Source organism: Cetorhinus maximus, chromosome 11 (genome assembly GCF_964194155.1).
Source record: "Cetorhinus maximus chromosome 11, sCetMax3.hap1.1, whole genome shotgun sequence".
Lineage (NCBI taxonomy): Eukaryota > Metazoa > Chordata > Chondrichthyes > Lamniformes > Cetorhinidae > Cetorhinus > Cetorhinus maximus.
In genome coordinates this window covers 122,558,652-122,571,346 of record NC_135889.1, presented here as the reverse complement: position 1 = coordinate 122,571,346, position 12,695 = coordinate 122,558,652, and the positions used below count along the sequence as shown (strand labels likewise).

Below are 12,695 nucleotides of genomic sequence, written 5' to 3'. Positions count from 1 at the left end.
TGTATCTAACCCCGTGCTGTATCCATCCTGGGAGTGTTTCATGAGGAGAGTGTAGAGGGAGTTTTACTCTGTATCTAACCCCGTGCTGTACCTGTCCTGGGAGTGTTTGATGGGTACAGTGTAGAGGGAGCTTTACTCTGTATCTAACCCCGTGCTGTACCTGTCCTGGGAGTGTTTGATGGGGACAGTGTGGGGGAGCTTTACTCTGTATCTAACCCCGTGCTGTACCCATCCTGGGAGTGTTTCATGAGGAGAGTGTAGAGGGAGTTTTACTCTGTATCTAACCCCGTGCTGTACCTGTCCTGGGAGTGTTTGATGGGGACGGTGTAGCGGGAGTTTTACTCTGTATCTAACCCCGTGCTGTACCTGTCCTGGGAGTGTTTGATGGGGACAGTGTAGAGGGAGCTTTACTCTGTATCTAACCCCGTGCTGTACCCGTCCTGGGAGTGTTTCATGGGGGAGAGTGTAGAGGGAGTTTTACTCTGTATTTAATGCTGTATCTAAATTCCCCAACCATCGGGAATTGTTGCTCTCAATTGTTATCCCTCAATATCTGTAATCAATTCAGCATTCAACCATCTGAATTCCAGAGAATATAATCTGAGTTTGTGTTTCTCTCTCCCTGTCCATTTCTAGACTTCCATCCCCTCAGGCGAGGGTCCTCCTACCTTCCAAATCCAGGACAGCCAGCAGGGCGGAGGTTCGGCTCTGTCCCAGGTGATTCCGAGCGATGCAGGTGTAGATTCCAGCGTCCGCAGGTTTGCAATCCCGGATCCACAGGGCTCCGTACTCCCCGCTCTCCTGGGCCAGGCAGCGGTTGTTCTTGAACCAGGCCAGGGTGGGCACGGGGCTCCCGGTCACCGCCACCTTCAGCCGGAGGTCGCAGCCGGAGCCCACGGCCGCGTTCTTCAGCTTCCTGAGGAAGGCTGGGGGTTGGGAGGGGTCCCGGGCTGGGGGTTGGGAGGGGTCCCGGGCGGGGGGTTCAGGCTCGCTCTGCTCCCCCTGGACCCTTGCCCTCTTCGGGGGCACAGTGGGCGACAACCCCGCCAACCCGACCCTCCTGGAGGCTTGCGGGGAGCTCCGACTGGGGTCATCGCTACTCTTCTTCAGGGTCAAGGTAGCCCGGGCTGTGTGCATGATGAAAACCCCTGGGGAAAATGCAGTCAATTGAGAGGCAATGGAGGAGGATAAACCCAATCCAACTTTACCCTTTAAAACTTCTTTCTCAGTTTTACTGTGTTAAATAAAGGGGAGAGAGAGAGGGAGAGAGAGGAGAGGGAAGAATAATCCAATCCAAATTAATTTTAAAAACTTTTCAAAAGTTTTAGCTCCGTTTGAAAAAAAAACCTGTCGGCGAAGAGGGTTAAAGTTGTAGAAGGCGAGAGAGAGAAAACACTTGAACTGGGTTTTACTGAATGGAAAATATCAACAGGGAAAAGAGTGGGAGGGGGTGGGTGGGGGGAGAAATAAACTTTCTGAGAAAGAACAGTCACAACAGAATCTCCAACACCTAAACCTGTTCTTATTTAAACAGATAAAAAGTTTTTGCAAACTGTGAAACTACTTGCAAGAGTGAAAAATGTTAGCCTACCTCAACTCTTTAAAAAAAAAATCTTTTCCTCAGGATTTGTCCAGGTTGAAATGTTTCTGCAGGTGGTTTTTTTTTTGAGGGGGGCTGAGAGGTGGAATCTGCCGAGAAGCGTTGTTTTTTTAACAAGTATTTATGTGGATCAGGTTCCAGCCGCTGGTCTTTTCTCTCTCAGGAGAGCTCCAAAGAATTCTCCCAATTCTCCCCCTCGGCACTGCCAACGTCCTCTTCCTTGGTTTCTTGAAAAAGCTGGTTTTATATCAGTTGTTGAGTGCGGTATAAGTTGGAGGTGACCTGCTGTTTTACCCTGGCCGTGGTTGCCCCTCCACTCAGTCACAGGGGTAGGTGATATCCCATGAATCTCAAGCCTTGTCCTCTGTCTTCCTCCCTCTCCCTCTCCTGTCACCTCCCTCCAACCCCCCAGCTGTCTCACATCAGTCACAACTCTCTTTAAACATCTGACATTCATCCCTTTAAAGCAGCCAGTGAGGAGGGGGGGGTTGGGGAGGTGGGGGAGGGTGCTGGGCTGGCTGATGTGGGACGAAAAAGGATCAAGGTTCATCTTCTCCACCCCTACCATCCTGGCAGTCACGAGTTAATGGAACCGCCGGTAATCGTTGCAATCAATCTCCAGCAATGAGTCTCCCTCTTTTTGGATAAGACGTTAGATTGAGGCCTGTCTGCTCTGGAAGAACAGGAGAATTCTCCCCAGTGTCCATTCTCCAACCAACATCTTATCCTTACTACATTACTGTGTATGGGAGCTTTCTGTGCGCAAATCGACTGCCGCATTTCCTAACTTACAGCAGTTCAAACGCTTCACAAAATACTTTAGGGTGTGCGTTTCCCTGGCCCTCTGCCTGGTGCAGCTGTAAATGGAAGCCTTGTATTTTTATAATGCCCTTCACAGCCTCTGTACATTTCAGTCCCCAGCCAAAGATGTATTTTTTGAAGTATTTAATGTAATTGGCAGAAAGGCTTAAAGGGCCGAATGGCCTTCTCCTGCTCTGGCCATTGTTTCTCGCTTCTTGTTTCTGATTTTATTCGATTAATTGGATTTCAATTTCTCAGTTTCAGTCGTGTCAGTTGAAGTAATGTCTAGTCCAGTAACAAAACCATTAAGTAACTGTAATTTCTAAGTGCATCTGTACTAGTCACTGCAACAAGTTCCACATTCTCCCCACTCTCTGGGTAAAGAAGTTTCTCCTGAGTTCCTGACAGGATTTATTATTATTAATTATTTTATCGGTGTTCTGCACATTAGCTTTTCACTCCTGTTTAACTGTTTACTGCACTGAACCATTGTCTTAATCTTGTAATTTAATTTAAGTAACATACACACTTTCCATTTTCATCCCCCTTGAGTATCTTAAATAAATTTACAAGATCTGCTCACAGGGTTAAAATCCCAAATGCAAGATTCTTCTCTTCTGAACCATTCCATATGTCCTGAAAACTTGAAGTGGTTCACGGTCAAATATTAAAATTAGGCATATTCAAAATCTCCCTCTACACTGTCCCCATCAAACACTCCCAGGACAGGTACAGCACGGGGTTAGATACAGAGTAAAGCTCCCTCTACACTGTCCCCATCAAACACTCCCAGGACAGGTACAGCACTGGGTTAGATACAGAGTAAATCTCCCTCTAAACTGTCCTCATCAAACACTCCCAGGACAGGTACAGCACGGGGTTAGATACAGAGTAAAGCTCCCTCTACACTGTCCCCATCAAACACTCCCAGGACAGGTACAGCATAGGGTTAGGTACAGAGTAAAGCTCCATCTACACTGTCCCCATCAAGCACTCCCAGGACAGGTACAGCACGGGGTTAGGTACTGAGTAAAGCACCCTCTACACTGCCCCATCAAACACTCCCAGGACAGGTACAGCACGGGGTTAGATACAGAGTAAAGCTCCCTCTACACTGTCCCCATCAAGCACTCCCAGGACAGGTACAGCACGGGGTTAGGTACTGAGTAAAGCACCCTCTACACTGCCCCATCAAACACTCCCAGGACAGGTACAGCACGGGGTTAGATACAGAGTAAAGCTCCCTCTACACTGTCCCCATCAAACACTCCCAGGACAGGTACAGCACAGGGTTAGATACAGAGTAAAGCTCCCTCTACACTGTCCCCATCAAACACTCCCAGGACAGGTACAGCACGGGGTTAGGTACTGAGTAAAGCTCCCTCTACACTGTCCCCATCAAACACTCCCAGGACAGGTACAGCACGGGGTTAGATACAGAGTAAAGCTCCCTCTACACTGTCCCCATCAAACACTCCCAGGACAGGTACAGCACGGGGTTAGATACAAAGTAAACCTGAGGTTGTTGTAATCCAATCTCTGATCACTGCCCTCCTTATGTATAACCTTCCTGCTGGGATCATAAGAATGTAGATTTATCCTTATATCTGACACCATGGCTGCACAGTAGACACTTGCATTGGCAGTAAGGCACAATGCTGTTCAGTCAGGAAGTCATCTGCCTGTCTGTATCTGCCCATCAGTATCTGCCTGTCTGTATCTGCCTATCAGTATCTGCCTGTCTGCATCTGCCTGTCTGTATCTGCCTGTCAGTACCTGCCCATCAGTATCTGCCCATCAGTATCTGCCTGTCAGTATCTGCCTATCTGTATCTGCCTTCCTTGCTCTGCCTGTCTGTATCTGCCAGTATCTTCCTGTCTGTATCTGCTTGTCTACATCTGCCTGCCTGTATCTGCCTGTATGTGTCTTCCTGTCTCTATCTTCCTGTCTGTGTCTGCCTGTCATAATCTGCCTGTCCGTATCTGGCCGTCAGTATCTTCCCATCAGCATCTGCCTGTCTGTGTCTGCCTGTCTCTATCTTCCTGTCTGTGTCTGACTGTCTGTATCTGCCTGTCTGTATCTGCCCATCAGCATCTGCTATCTGTATCTTCCCATCAGTATCCACCCATCAGTATCTGCCTGTCTGTATCTGCATAACTGTGTCTCCAGTCTGTACATGCCCATCTGTATCTCCCTGTTTGTGCCTGCCTGTCTATATCTGCCTGTCTGTATCAGCCCAACAGAATCTGCCTGTCTGTATCTGCCCATCTGTATCTCCCTATCTGTGTCTGCCTGTCTGTAACTGACACCTTACGTCACATCAACAATTTCCAGTTCCCTGGCCCCAACCGCTTCTTCTTCACCATGGACATCCATCCCCCACCAGGATGGTCTGAGGGCCCTTAGCTTCTTCCTTGAACAGAGGCCTGAACAATCCCCATCCACCACTACTCTCCTCCGTCTGGCTGAACTTGTTCTCACACTGAACAATTTCTCCTTTAACTCCTCTCACTCCCTCCAAATAAAAGGTGTGGCTATGGGTACCCGCATGGGCCCCAGCTATGCCTATCTTTTTATGGGGTATGTGGAACATTCCTTGTTCCAGTCCTACTCCGGCCCCCTCCCACAACTCTTTCTCCGGTACATCAATGATTACTTTGGTGCTGCTTCATGCTCTCGTCGCGACCTGGAAAAATTTATTAATTTTGCTTCCAATCTCCATCCCTCCATCATTTTCACATGGTCCATCTCAGACACTTCCCTTCCCTTACTTGACCTCTCTGTCTCAATTTCTGATGATAGACTGTCCACCAATATCCATTACAAGCCCACCGACTCCCACAGCTACCTCGACTACAGCTCCTCACACCCCGCTTCCTGTAAGGACTCCATCCCATTCTCTCAGTTCCTTCGCCTCCGTCACATCTGTTCTGATGATGCTACCTTCAAAAACAGTTCCTCTGACATGTCCTCCTTCTTCCTTAACCGAGGTTTTCCACCCACGGTCGTTGACAGGGCCCTCAACCATGTCCGGCCCATCTCCCGCGCATCCGCCCTCACGCCTTCTCCTCCCTCCCAGAAACATGATAGGGTCCCCCTTGTCCTCACTTATCACCCCACCAGCCTCCGCATTCAAAGGATCATCCTCCGCCATTTCTGCCAACTCCAGCATGATGCCACCACCAAACACATCTTCCCTTCACCTCCCCCGTGGCGGCATTCCGCAGGGATCGTTCCCTCCGGGACACCCTGGTCCACTCCTCCATCACCCCCTACACCTCAACCCCCACCTATGGCACCTCCCCATGCCCACGCAGGAGATGCAACACCTGCCCCTTCACTTCCCCTCTCCTCACCGTCCAAGGGCCCAAACACTCCTTTCAAGTGAAGCAGCATTTCACTTGCATTTCCCCTAACTTAGTCTACTGCATTTGTTGCTCCCAATGCGGTCTCCTCTACATTGGAGAGACCAAACGCAAACTGGGCGACCGCTTTGCAGAACACCTGCGGTCTGTCCACAAGAAAGACCCAAACCTCCCTGTCGCTTGCCATTTCAACACTCCACCCTGCTCTCTTGCCCACATGTCTGTCCTTGGCTTGCTGCATTGTTCCAGTGAAGCCCAACGCAAACTGGAGGAACAGCACCTCATCTTCCGACTAGGCACTTTACAGCCTTCCGGGCTGAATATTGAATTCAACAACTTTAGATCTTAAACTCCCTCCCCCATCCCCACCTCCATTTCCATTTCTTCCCCCTCCCTTTTGTTTTTTCCAATAATTTATATAGATTTTTCTTTTCCCACCTATTTCCATTATTTTTAAATCTATAACTGTAATACCCTGTCAGTCTTTCCACCCCACCCCCACTAGAGCTGTACCTTGAGTGTCCTGCCATCCATTCTTAATTAGCACATTCGTTTAGATAATGTCACCACCTTCAACACCTCTTTGTTCCTTTTGTCTGTGACATCTTTTGATTATCTGCTCCTATCACTGCTTGCTTGTCCCTACAACCACCCACCCCCCAACTTCTCTCCCCCCACCCCCCCCCACCACCCCCACCTTAAACCAGCTTATATTTCACCCCTCTCCTAACTTCACTCAGTTCTGCTGAAGGGTCATGAGGACTCAAAACGTCGACTCTTTTCATCTCCGCCGATGCTGCCAAACTTGCTGAGTTTTTCCAGGTAATTCTGTTTTTGTTTTGGATTTCCAGCATCCGCAGTAGTTTTTTGTTTTTATGTCTGTAACTGCCTGTCTGTATCTGCCCATCAGCACCTGCTTGTCTGTAACAAAAACAGAAAATGCTGGAAAAGCCCAGCAGGTCTAACAGCATCTGTGGAGAGAAAGGCAGAGCTAACGTTTCGAGTCGTTTGAAACATTAACTATTTTTTTTCTCACCACAGATGCTGTCAGACCTGCTGAGTTTTTCCAGCATTTTTTTGTTTTTGTTTCAGATTTCCAGCATCCGCAGTATTTTGCTCTTCTCTGCTGGCCTGTATCTGCCCATCAATATCTTCCCATCAGTATCAGCCTGCTTGTATCTGCCCAACTGTATTTGCCTGTATCTGCCCATCAGTATCCGCCCATCAGTATCTGCCTGTCTGTATCTGCATATCTGTATCTGCTCATCAGTATCTACTTGTCTGTGTCTGTATTTCTCTACTGTCTGTGTCTGCCTGTCTGTATCTGCCTGTCCATGTCTGCCTGTCTGTTCGCCTTCTTCTGTCTATGTGTCCGCCCATCACCAGTTCTGATTTAGAAGATTATTTTACAGACCAGTGGTGAACTCTGCTGGTTACACACAAATATTACATGTCAGGAGCGTGTACAGTAATCACCCAATCACATACAGTAATCAAAACGTGGACCATTTTCCGTATCTTCAGAGCCTCCTCTCGATGAGGGAAGGCATGGAGGGAATTCATCAATTCTCCTCCAAGGTACCAGCTCAGCGCTTGGCTGACTGAGGAAAAGAGGACTCGAGGATCAGCATCTGGAACTCGTGATTAAGGTCATGGCCGGGATTTTCCGTGCCCACTGGCGTCGGTATGTTGGGTGGTGTGAGCAGACGATATGGTGAGATAGGCCAAAAACCAGTTCCACGACATTGTGAAACCGGTTTGCAGTTGTCCGCTCTGCCTGTCGATGGGCAGGCTGCGTTCCCGGCCATCAGACACTGGGAACCACATTGTAATACATCAGCTTATCACTAAGACCAGAGCGCCAGACTCATCCCCGCCCCACCGTGCCCCCCCCCCCACCCCGGATCGTCCGCCATGTTGGTGGGAAAACACGCCACTTGTTCCACAACAGCATCTATAAGGCGTGCGCCTGGCGAGCTGCACTTCACTCGGGACTTCGAGGTTTGTTTGCTGACCTTGCTTCGGGCAGCACTCGCGGGCATCAGCGCCAGGCTTCACACTCAGCACCACATCACTGTTAGAGGGGGGCTCACAGGCAGGTCTCTACCTACCAGACCAGCCGGAAGGCGGGAGTGGCTTTTCAATGGCTGCAGGGCTAGGGCTTGCTTGGGGAAGGTGAGAAGTGGCCTCAGGCAAGGGAAGAGGCTGCAGGGCGAGGGCTGTACTGGGGGAGGGGGGTATCCCAGGGTGTGTGTGAGGGCTCATGTTGGTCTGTGCAAGTAGCCTCAAGAGGGTGAGAGCTGAGGAGGCAGCCTCCAGAGGAGATGAGGCCAGATGGAGATGTGAGGGTGTGTGTGAGAGAGTGAGTGGTGATGTCCCTTGAGCTGGCAGTGAGTGAGATGCCAGTGAATGTGTGATGGGTGTGTGGGTGTGTGAGTTTAGAGTAATGAGATGGCTGCCTTACCCTGGCGGCACGGATGGGATCATTCAACCTCTGTCTGCACTGGATGGCCAACCTCTCCTGTGCAGCATTGTCACTGACCACCACTGCCACCGCCTACCAAGCGGGAGTGGTGAGATCGTTGGACCTATTGTGGCCATAGTGGGGACACAGGACATCACAGCGGAGCCTCCATGGTGTCCAAAAGGAGCTCGAGGGCTGCAGTCTCCTTGCCTTTCGGGGCCATGTCTTCTTAGCTGCAGTCCTGGGCGGGAAGGACTGAGTGCGGCTGGACTTTAAATGTGGTGCCCGGCGTGATGAAGTGGCGAGGAAACGGTGTGGGAGGCGAATCGGAGCCCACCCACCATGGAAATGACGGGTATCCCATGAATGCATAATTAATGCGGTGGGTTTGGGACGATACAGCGTGAAAAGCTGCCATCGTGGCCGGCGGGTGTTTTAGCCGCTTGCGACCGCACTTAGTGCAAATCTGGGGCGATTCTGCCGCATGGTTCACCAGGCAGCAGTGACCCCCCCCCCGTATATCCCCGCTTTGGAGACTTGGACAACCTACAGCAGACACCTCAAAGCACTGGAGAAGCGCCATGAAATCTGGCCTCGCAAGAAACTCCAAATGGAGTGGGAGGAAAGGTGGTCCCAAGGCAGCTTCCACCCCCAAGACAAGTTGCACTAATCACTCGAAACCAGCTCCTCCGGGTGGGATTGTCATTCCTGAATCCAACGTTATCGGGGGCAGATGGGAATGTGGAGTTGGAAACACAAACAGGTCAGACATGAGCTTGTTGAATGGAGGAGCAGCCTCGAGAGGTGGGGGTGGGGGGTGGCGAATGGTCCACTCGGCTCCTAATTCGTATCTTCATTTGTGGTGGGACACTCCCAGGAGGACAGCGGGAACGTTTTAGGGATGTCCTCAAAGCATCTCTGAAGAGGTTCAACATCCCCATCGACTCCATGGGAGACCATCCAGAATGGAGAAGGTTCATTTGGGAAGGCACCGAACACGGAGAGACTCCGTCGGGAATGTGCAGGGGAGAAGTCGAGGCTTCGGAGGGAGCGCATAAACCACCCCCCCACCCCGCCCCAAACAACCCATCCACCCAACCCCTTCAACACCACCTGCCCCGCATGTGGCAGGGTCTGCAGGTCACTCATTTAAAGTTGCCAACCCTCCAGGATTGGCCTGGAGTCTCCAGGAATTGAAGATCAGCCTCCAGGACACTCCAACCCTGCCGGAAAATCATCGGCACGTTAAAAAAGATTCTTTATTTTTTAATTTTCTTTGAACCCTTCTCTTTCCTGGATATAAAAATATTGAAATTGGGGGGAAAATGGTTGTTTGGCTGACAGTCAAGCATCATCCAATTGGGTAATGAGTCTTTTTGCTTTCCGATTGGTGTAGGAAGGCCGTACGTCACAGGGATGGACGTGTTGGCCGACTATTGGCTGGAGTGTGGGGGTAGGTCATGTGATGAAACCTCCAGGAATACATTTAATCACAGTTGGCAACCCGACACACCTGGACTCACCAACCTTTCAAAACCCATCGGAATGAAGTGGAGTCATCGTTGATCCTGAGGGATCGACTAAGGATCACATTTAAGCTCAACACAGGAGTCAAAGACTTGGGGCCCCAATGATGAACTCTTAAAGAGAAATCACAATTTGGATTTAATTCCTCTTTGTTGTCAATTCTGGGAGTGTGAGACAAAGTATAGCAGTCTCATTGGCTAAATATTCAATTTGCAGATGCAGGCAGCAGTTAGTCACCCCTGAGTCAGAAGGTTGTGGGTTCATGTCCAGATCCAGTGACTTGAGCACAAATAATGAGCCTGATACTCCGGTGCAGCACTGATGGAGTGCTGCACAGTCGGAGGTGCCCTCTTTCGAATGAGACATTAAACCGAGGCCTCCTCAGCCCCGTAAAAAATTCCACAACCATTATTTCAGCGAAGATCAGGAGGTGTTCTCCCCAGTCATCTGGGCCAACATTCACCCCTCAACCAACAAAACTTACCTGGTCATTTTCACCTTGCTGTTTGTGGGATCTTGCTGTGTGCAAATTTCCTGCACGTTTCCTACATTTACAACAATGGCTACACTTCAAAAAGTACCTCACTGGCTGAAAGCGCTTCGGGATGTGCAGAGGTGGTAAAAGTCACTCTATAGATATCTTTCATCCTTAAACAATTCACGAACTCTAACTGAATTTCTGACCTGTCCTCTTATAATCACTGATGTTGTCAGCTTTGAAGTAGAGCTGGGCAGTTTGTTCCAAATCACTTGGCGGGGGCGGGGGGCTGTCAAGGGTCCCAGGGTGGGGTGGAGGTGGGGGCTAGGGTCAAGGACCCCATCACTTTGAGGTCTGGACAGTTTTGTACATTGAAACCCGATGTGTGATAATACAGGGGCTGCCGATGGCCACCACCAGGTGGCAGTGATGGGCAGCGTCAGCAGGTTCCCTGGTGCCGTTGGACATTGAACCTGCCTCTTCACTGCTGTCCACTGGGGACCTACTCTGGCCAATCGGAGAGAATAGTTGGGGTTGCCCATCCTCCAGGATCGGCCTGGAGTCTCCAGGAATGAAGATCAATCTCCAGGACACTGCTGTGTGAAAAATCATCAGGACATTAAAAAAAAGGTTGTTTTTTAAAAAATTTTCTTTGAACATTTCTCTTTACCAGATATAAAAATATTGAAAATGGGGGGTGGGGGGGTGGGGGGGCGGGAAAGGCTATTTAGCTGACAGTCAGGCATCATCCAATTGGGTAATGAGTCTTTTTGCTTTCCGATTGGTGTAGGAAGGCCGTTCGTCACAGGGATGGATGTGTTGGCCGACTATTGGCTGGAGGGTGGGGGTCAAGTCATGTGATGAAACCTCCAGGAATACATTTAATCACAGTTGGCAACCCTAGGAAAAGTGGATCTGTGGAACAGGCTGGACACTGCTTCACCGAGTGGCTTCAACTGAGAGCTGGAGGCTGGGTCAGCCTGGGGTATTGGTCACCCTCAACATTCATCAGGGCCAAAGTCATCTCATTGACTGGTTTCAATCACCTAAGAAGGAGTAGGAGAGGGATTACCAGCTTTACTTTCTTCTCAATTTGATTCTCTCAAGAAATTCCGTGTCCCTGGGTGAGGTGGGGAATTGACATCACATGTTGCAGTAAGTATTGGAACGGTCTGGACCAGGTTAGATTGAGCAATAGGTTCACCCATCACCCCTTGTGCTCACTGACCTACACTGACCCCCAGTCCAGGGACTCCTCAATTTTTAACTTTCTCATCCTTGTTTCCAAATCCTCCATGCCCCACCCCCCCACCCCTCCCTATAGCTATAACCTCCACCAGCCTCAAAACCCTCCGAGATCTCTGCACTCCTCCAATTCTGGCCCCTTGTGCCATTTTAATCGCTTCACCATTGGGAGCCATGCCTTCAGCTGCCTGGACCCCAGGCTCCAGAATTCTTTCCCCAAACCTCTCCACCTCTCTACCACTCTCTCCTCCTTTAAGAAGAAGATACTGAGAGGTTGTTTCCCAGGGAATCTAGAACACAGGGACACAATCTCAGGATAAAGGGCCGATCAAAATCCTGGAACTCCTTCCCTAACAGCACTGTGGGTGTACCTACACCACATGGACTGCAGCGTTCAAGAAGGCAGCTCACCCACCACCTTCTCAAGGGCAACTAGGGATGGGCAATAAATGCTGGCCCAGCCACATCCCATGAATGAATAAAACAAAGTTAGAACCGAGATGAGGAGAAATTACTTCACTCAAAGGGAATTGTGAATCTTTGGAATTCTCTATCCCAGAGGGTTGTGGATGCTCCATTCTTGAATACATTTAAGGCTGCGATAGACAGATTTTTGGTCTCTCAGAGAATTAAGGGATATGGGGAGTGGGCAGGAAAATGGAGTTGAGGCCCAAGATCAGCCATGATCGTATTGAATGGGGGAGCAGACTCGATGGGCCGAGTGGTCTACACCTGCTCCTATTCCTTGTGATTTTAAGATGCTTCGTAAAGCCTCCCTCTTTGACCAAATCTTTGGTTCCCCCTGTCCCAATATCTCCTTATGTGGCTCAGTATCAAATTATATTCAATAATATCACATGGAACACATCGGAAACATTCCGTTGCATTAAAGTGCTATATAAATGCAAGTTGTTGTTGCCTTCCCCCAACTATTATTTTCATAAATTTATAAATGTCTTTTCTTTATTCTTCCATGGGATGTGGGCATCCCTGGCAAGGCCAGCATTTGTTACCCATCCCTAATTGCCCTTGAACTGAGTGGGTTGCTGGGCCACTTCAGAGTCAACCCCATTGCTGTGGGTCTGGAGTCACATGTAGGCCAGACCAGGTAAGGACGACAGATTTCCTTCCCTAAAGGGCATTAGTGAACCAGATGGGGTTTTACAACGATCAGTGATAGTTTCACAGGCCAGGATTTTGCCCTCGTTGGGCGGG

The 12,695-nt window shown here is 49.7% G+C and overlaps 1 protein-coding gene across 1 annotated transcript in view; it reads right to left on the bottom strand.

The window, feature by feature from the left end:
- spega (striated muscle enriched protein kinase a) overlaps positions 1-1,137 on the bottom strand; it is a 1,124,881-nt gene extending 1,123,744 nt beyond the window's left edge. The window contains exon 1 of the mRNA XM_078551317.1: positions 669-1,137. Coding sequence (XP_078407443.1) covers positions 669-1,137 — 469 coding nt within the window. The remainder of the gene's footprint in view (positions 1-668) is intronic.
- Between the last annotated feature and the right edge of the window lie 11,558 nt (positions 1,138-12,695).